Genomic DNA, 7,803 nt, shown 5'->3' with positions numbered 1-7,803 from the left:
CAGACCGGGGGAGAACACACAAACTACACACAGAAAGGCCCCAGGCTGAGTGGGATTCAAGCATGGAATTTTTTTTTTTTTAAAGCCACTGAAAACAGATAACAGATAGTGACTAATAAATAGATGAATAGTTGATAAATATTTTTTGCTGCCCCAAATTACATAAGTGGGAAAGAATATTGACTGATTAGTCAAGGATCCAACAGAGACTATCAAAACAACAAATACATAAAAGGGGTAGTTGAGCCAATGGGATTGTGAATTTACATCTGGGAACTGCTGTTTTAAGACAATCCAATGCAACCGTTGTAAAACCATTCGCTGTGTACAATGTTTCTTACGATAAATAGTTGGCCACAAATTATTCGGTGTTATAGTGCATCATATTGTATGTTGTTTATTTTGTCCAAACCCTGTGATTCACAGGTGACCCTCACAGGAATGAGTTGTTCAACTCACATGGTGTATTTATGTCTTAGTCTGTATTTAGCTAGGGTCAAACTAAATCCACTGATTTATTCACACAATACAAACTCTCCTCCAACACAGACCACATGTCAGTTAGCATGATAAAAAGCATTTTGTAACAGGATATGACACTTTTTTTTGTGTTCCTCCTTTGTAAAGAAGTGTGGGATACAACAGTAGTCGGCTGCCAGACTATCAGATGGTCTATGGCTCCTACTCTATGTACGTTTAAAAAGACAAGATTTATATTACATTAACATGCAAGAATTAAAGCAAAGTATGTAGATTAAACAGCAATATACAAATCCATTCAGAGTTTAACTGAGTAGTACATTGGCATTAGCACTGCGTTTTGGTAAGACAGATTCAAGGCACCTGCAAAAGTCCATGAAAGCATCCATAGTGAGGCCTCAGTTCTGCAGTTGAGCGGGAGCATGTTGTTATTGAATGATGATTTCCTGCTTTGAGAGGAAGGAACACATTTAAAGAAAGAAAATAAAAGTGTCTCTGTGGTCTCACCTGAATTCAGCAGGTAGGCTGCAGATGTCTGGGCACAACCTCAGTGACCACAATAACAGTACAGGTTTTGTTTTTTATTGTTGATGTGCTACAATGTAGTTAACATGCACCTTGTGATCTTTCTCTGTTTTCCTCTTTCATCTGTCTTTTCTCCCTGTAATGTGCATGTAGATAAACAATAGCATCTGACAAAATTCACCTTAAAGATCCTTTCATTTAATTTCCATATCTAAACAAAAAGTTTACACCCTAACCAAACACCCTAACCTAACAAGCACACAGGCCTAGTGTTACTTTATGTCTTTCACTATTTCATGTGTAAATATTGGGTGGAGTGTGTGTTTCTTTGTGATAGAAACAGAGATATAACAAGCCAGGCTGCAAACCTCAACCTCAAACAGATTTAAATCTACTTTTGTTCAGGGATTTCAGATTTTATCAGATGTTTTTTATTGAATCTAGTGGTGAATCTGGTGGTGTCATGAAACTGTGAATATGGAACATATGGGGCTTATCGCCCACAGCTCACCCATCAAATAGAGGTAAAAAGCAGGCCATCAGCCCACCATTTATGTTTTCAGGTTTTTATTGGTAGTGGCCAAAACAAATATTTTGAACTGAATTTCACTTTTTACTGAAAAATATCCAAGAAATAAGTGTGCTGCTCTTTGAAGTTGTTAAAACTGAAATCCTATATAGCAAAGTAAAGCTGAGACATGCAAAGTTTTATAGAGTGACACTTGTCTGCCTGTTTGCCACCTGGCTAAAGCCAATGTGGGAAACTTATTGCATGCCAGTTTGAACGGGTACTTCTTGTGAAACTGCCAAGTCATTGCCAGACTCAGACAAGACTCAGCAGTTAAGAGCATCAGCACAGACAATAGCAGACTGTCAACAGGAGGACATCTACTCAGACCGAAAACATTGTGGATTGGACTAGCCACATTCAAGCGTGTTTCCCACCACATTAGGTACGTTACACCGGTGAAAGCTTTTGAATACTTTCCCATGTATAGTCAATACAAAAGCAACAAAAATCATTTATTTATACTATTATACTTAAAACAGTGGCTGCACCTCCTTCCCTCTTGTTTTTGTTCTGGATGGATTTAATAGCAATAAAGACAACTGCAGTATGCTGTAGATTTTTCTCATTTTTAATTGTTGAATTACATGAAAATAATAATAAAAAAAAACAAACACTTGTTTTATTCTGTTACTGCTGCACACAACGGAACCAATGTAAAAATACAAACACAAATTATTTACACACATTTACAGTTTATGGGGTTATTCCAGAGAGAATTGTATTTTTGACTGCCTGAAAATGAATGTAATGAATATAAACTCCAACTACTGTAATGCTGCTTTGATTGTTCTGCTGGTAGCAAGTAATGCTTAAGGTACTATATTATAGGTTCATGGGTCAGATTTAGGATTTTAGGACATTGTGCATTTATATGGAAAGGGCAGGAGTAGTATCAGTGTCTGACATGACAGAGGGACGTTTGGGAATTGTCTGTGTTTTATTGAGTCCCCCTTTGCCCAGACCACCAGCACATGTCTTTGCAATCCTTAAGAGGTCTTGTCTGAAACGAACTCCAATGAAGACATAGAGGAATGGGTTCAGGCAGGCATGAGTAAATGCTAAGCTCTTGGCTACCTGTCCGGCTACATCAAAACCAATTACAGTATTACAGTCTGTGATGGTAGTATTAGCTGCCTGGATGGCCTCCACTATCAGAAGACTATTATAAGGCAGCTGCGAGAGGATAAACACAAACACCACAGCGAAGATGACACGTAGGGCCTTGTGCTTTTCAAAGCTCTTGGCCTGCAGAAGTGTGCGGATGATGACAGAGTAACAAAAGAACATAACCAGTAGAGGAAAGCAGAAACCCATGCAGATCTGCAGACACAGCACCAGGATCTTAGTCCAGTTGTTTATGTTGTTTGAGTAGACCAAAATACAGAAGGACTGCCCTTGGTTCTGCTTGACTTGAGCAAAGATAAACTCAGGGAGGGCCAGCAAAGTGGAGACAATCCAGACACCTAAGCAAGCCAGTTTACTGTAGAATAACCTCTTTTTCTTAAGGTTTTGGGCCTTGATGACTTGTACGATAGCGATGTAGCGGTCGATGCTAATGCATGTGAGAAGGAACATGCTGCTGAAGAAATTGATCTTGTAGACAGCAGCCACCATTTTGCATAGACTGATTCCAAAGTTCCAGCCCCTGATGGCATCGACAGCCCTGAAGGGCAGCATGCACAGGAAGAGGAGGTCAGCCACAGCCAGATTTAACAGGTACACATCAGTCATTGTTTTCAGGCGGTTGCGCACAGTGGTATAGATCCAAACCACCATCAGGTTGCCCACAGCACCGAGGATGAAGATGATCGAGAACAGAGGCGGTTCGTAATGCCCACGAAATTCCCTGACTGAGCTTTTATCACACATCCCTGTGATTTCAGTTGTATCATAGTCTGCGTAGTCAGAAGTGGTCTGCATTTAAAAACAGAGAAACAGATTATCTTAATGCTGTGTTAAAGAAAGAGCCCCTCCCCCACCCCAACAGACATTTGGTGGAATAAGCACTATTATCAATTCAATCAAATTGAATTATAAAGCACTTAAAAACGACAGCACGTCGACCAATGTGCTGTACAAACATAATGTATAAATAAAATTTCACAAAAATCATACAATGCAGACAAATTTCTAAAACGAAAACATTGTCAAAAATAAACAACGTACAGTGATCAACTCTAATACTCTTGGCGTTGTGGTAACGAGGTGAACTGCTGCATTCACAAGGGTTTGGAGAGAAACTGGTTAAGCGTGATGTATTTCGCAATACAATTTCACAACAATAGTCTAGAAGTCACAAAAGCATGAACAGCTGTGTCCAGATAAAAAAAAAAAAGACCTGAGCCCACTCAGAAGCCACAATTGATAAAACCCAGTTAGCAAATGTAATTTCACAATCAAGTAAAACTCCCAAATTCCTAATTATTGATTTCATATACAAAACCAAAGAGCCCATCTCAAGAGATCAGCCACCTGAGAAGTCACTGTCCCCCATAATGATACATTCTGCCTTTTTTCATTTAAATGAAAGAAGTTGTTTGATAGCTGTAATCTGGAAGTTAATATGCATATCATTAGCTTAAAGATGAAAAGAAAAGCCAAATTTGTTCACAATAGAATCCAACAGGAGAACATTTAAAGAGAACAGTGTCAGACCCTGGAGGACATATGATGATAAGGACATATGATGATAAGGACGGCTGTAGAAGATGAGGAGCCACCAATATGTATTTGCACAGGTTCTATGAGACAAATATGATCTGAACCATTTAAGGGTCTTTCCTTGAATACCAAGTTGCTGTCAAAACCTGAGGGGAGTATGTTGTGCATAACTGTGTCAAATGCTGCTATGAGATCAAGGATAACTAAGAGAATCATCTATCAGCATCCATAGCAATTCAAATATAAATTACAAATATGCAACAGAGCTGTGTCTATGCTGTCTCGATTTAAACCCAGGTTGGAATTTCTCATCTATTCCCTTATTTCTTAAAGCCGACTGAAGGTCTCTGCATGCAGATACACTGCCTCTTTTTTCTCATTTTCATTTCCTGTCAGGCATACTGTGTTTTTCTGTCCTTGTTACCCAACACGCTAACTGCTTTCAGGGTTTCATAACATAACATACTTTTAGTGGGGCTACATTGATATGACATCAAACACTGTGTGTGACGTACAAGCTGCTCTCAGGTGCAGGTGTTGAGGCTGTGCCAGCAAAACCACACTGCTGCACAACTTCCTGCTGCTATCCAAGCCTCAGGGGGGTGGGGGGATAAACGATCCTGAGGGGCTCCAGAAAGGGGCCCACAGCAGAACTCAGTACCCCAGAAGCATCAGGTTTAGATGTAGGCCAGAGATATACACCTGAGCGAAGCCAGGGCTTCGGTTTACATAAACAGTGGAAAATGTGTTGCTGATACGACTGTGAGTCTTGACTGTGGCATTTGAGTATCCTACAGATGTCTGCCTCTGATAAATCTACTCTACCTGGGTCATGGAATTATCCAGGGATAGGTAAATGTTACAGGGTAAATATTTAACTACAAAAAAAGATAACATATCATGTAAGGACTGTGTGCCATGTGCACCGACTGATTTAAAGCGTCAGTGACAGTGTTTTACCTTAGTCTTAAAAATATACTTTAGATACAGCACAATAAATTAACACTGCACTAAAGACAAATGTAGCATCATGACATTTCTTGTAGTGAATCATACACTATATACTGCTTTGTGAGAGCTGTCATCACAATTGAAAATGATCTCAAAGTAATACTTACATATTCACTATAATCAGTTTCCATGGTCACATTTCGAACATCCATGTTATCTACAAAGAACCGGAGGATATTAACAAAAGAGAACACAGCAAAACGTTTTTAATATTTTAAAAATCTAGTCTAAAATATGAATAAATACAACATATGTTGGGAAATTAAAAATTAAAGGCAATTCAGTAAATCTCTTACCTATTCAGAGATAAATAGAGCACCCTCTCATTCACAGTTCTCTTTCTCTGTCTGGGTAGTATGCTACATTTGACAGCTAGTCTCATCTTCATATTTATATGGTTTCCCTTTCACCACAGGATCACGTGCTGATCAGCATCATTCCCTTCTGCCTCAGTTTGCAGAAATAGAGCAATGCACAATCCTCTGTGCAGCACATTGTTTACCTTAAATGCGGCTATGCAGCACTACAACTACTACAAACACAAAACTGTAAGACAAGTGGTTTCGAAGTATGATATTTGAGCAGTGACAACAGTGAGCTATTTTCATAGGATGCTCTGACCTTTAGACTTTACCCAGTGAACCATGGCCAGCAGACTTCAACCAAAATACTACACCCACATGCCCTCCACAGCCGATTAAATTTCAATTCAAAGCACATTTTTGACACACTTTGTGTACACAGGTGGAGGACTCAACACCACAGATGAGTGATACCTGAAACTGAAAACTATGAGGTGTTATTGAAGTCCGAACCTGAATGAGGTAGGATGTTGTGTTGTTGTAAGCCCCACTGTTTCATAGCAGTTTTAGCTGTCAAAAGCTCAAACACTGAGTCATAGTTCCCAAAATGTCTGACAGACAGATAAAACGACTCACCACTGTCATTACTCTACAGTAAAAGTATTGAAGCTGGGGGCCAAGAGATGGTTGGCTTAGCATAAAGACTCAGGGCAGACAGCTCCACAAAGTTACCACGTCTTGGGTTTTTGATGGATTAGCCAAACAAGGTGTGACGTGTTTACCAGTCAACCTTAGAGGAGCTGGACAAAACCAGGCTAGTTCATTCTCCATTTCTCGATTACATGCTGAGACAAGCTAACTGGCTGGTAGGTGAATTCACGTAGTTACAAAATAATATTATACAGTCCACAAATTTCAGTTTTGTGGACTGTATCACATACTGTAGGTATCCAGTAATTATAAAAATTAACTAAAGTTTAATTTAGGACCTTATCATAAAATGTTCAAAGTACCAGTAGGAACCAGTAAGTATTTTATTAGTAGCTCATGCATATAATAAAATTGCACTGTCAATTTCCAGCTGTATTACAAAGTATTACCATTTCTGTGAAAACAGGGAATGGCACAGTTCCTTGGTATGACCCAAAGGAAATTAATGAAATGTCAAAACGTCACACAGCAAGGTAGAAAGTCCCTGTCACGTTAACTTCTTCATCTGAAGCTCAAACCACAGCAAAAAACAAACTCAACATGTGATTAGAAAGGGGCATGAATAAAGTGACTACATTTAAGCCAGCAATGACATAGGTTCAGTCTTTATTAGTTAAGGGAAGGGAGTTTTCTGATAACATGCCTTGTAAGTGGGAGTCTTGTGAAGCGCTTTTGGCTCTTGTTCATTATGTCTGTAGGACAAACTAGGTGCTTACCCTTTCACGCATTCATTCTGCTGTGTTTAACTTTTTCAGTTTTAGCACATCATGAACACTCAATACTAGAGACTGAGTTTGTGGGCCATCAGCTCTTCGGATTTCTACCAATTGTTGGTTGCATTTCTCATTTTCAGTCATGGTATAACACACGGAAACGGCTGTGTCACGATCAGATTATTTTCTATCTGGGAACAAGCTGCAGAAGAAAGTGGCTGACAGAGGTTTCACTCACCAACTGCCAAAGTGCAGCTGATTTACTGCATTATTCTCATCTGTGAACCCAGTCTGTATAAAATAGACTGTGCATCATACTGCAAAAAGTTATAAAAATGTGTTCATTAATAAATAAAAACAGAAAAAGGTTTCACATCAGATGCCCAGCCAAAGATTATACGTATGCATGATGCACTTTTATCTTTGCAAAGTGGGCTGTCCTTAGATGTGCACTGTGGTCTGTGTGTCTGGTTAGAGCACAAGAGTAATCACAACTCTGACATCAACATATGACAAAATGAGGGCAAGCACTATCCAGTGAAGTCAATATTCTAATAATAATATGTCCATTAATCAAAGTAATGATTCAAATTAAATTAACTGACATCCTATTGTTATTTCTGTTTGGTTTGCTGAGGGCTGAAGTGATTTTCAGTATTAACTCTGTGTAAAGATAGATAGCCTTCATTTTCCCAAGAGGAAATGTATTTCCACTGCTGGGATATGCTCATGTTTCACCTGAAAAACACATTTCTGTACACAATAGATGTAACCATTCCAGAGGAACAGGTATATGGCCCTTTCTATCATGACTTAGAAAACAAAGAGG

General features: G+C 39.0%; 1 protein-coding gene across 1 annotated transcript; it reads right to left on the bottom strand.

Moving 5' to 3' along the window:
* Window positions 1-2,121: 2,121 nt before the first annotated feature.
* Window positions 2,122-5,623, bottom strand: LOC113121946 (C-C chemokine receptor type 9-like). Its single transcript, XM_026292838.1, has 3 exons — window positions 5,545-5,623; window positions 5,356-5,405; window positions 2,122-3,490 (listed from the first exon to the last, which is right to left on the bottom strand). Exons 2-3 carry the CDS (start codon window positions 5,398-5,400, stop codon window positions 2,444-2,446), a joined length of 1,092 nt encoding a protein of 363 aa, XP_026148623.1. The 5' UTR covers window positions 5,401-5,405; window positions 5,545-5,623; the 3' UTR covers window positions 2,122-2,443.
* Between the last annotated feature and the right edge of the window lie 2,180 nt (window positions 5,624-7,803).

Source organism: Mastacembelus armatus, chromosome 20, assembly GCF_900324485.2.
Source record: "Mastacembelus armatus chromosome 20, fMasArm1.2, whole genome shotgun sequence".
Lineage (NCBI taxonomy): Eukaryota > Metazoa > Chordata > Actinopteri > Synbranchiformes > Mastacembelidae > Mastacembelus > Mastacembelus armatus.
This window is presented reverse-complemented; position numbering and strand designations above follow the sequence as displayed.

What these genes read in the sequence shown, in the direction of transcription:
- LOC113121946 (XM_026292838.1), bottom strand. Translation starts at nt 5,400, where the DNA reads ATGGATGTTCGAAATGTGACCATGGAAACTGATTATAGTGAATAT. An exon ending in AAACTGATTATAGTGAATAT is followed by an intron (nt 3,491 to 5,355) that starts GTAAGTATTACT and finishes TTTTAAATGCAG; the next exon opens with ACCACTTCTGACTACGCAGA.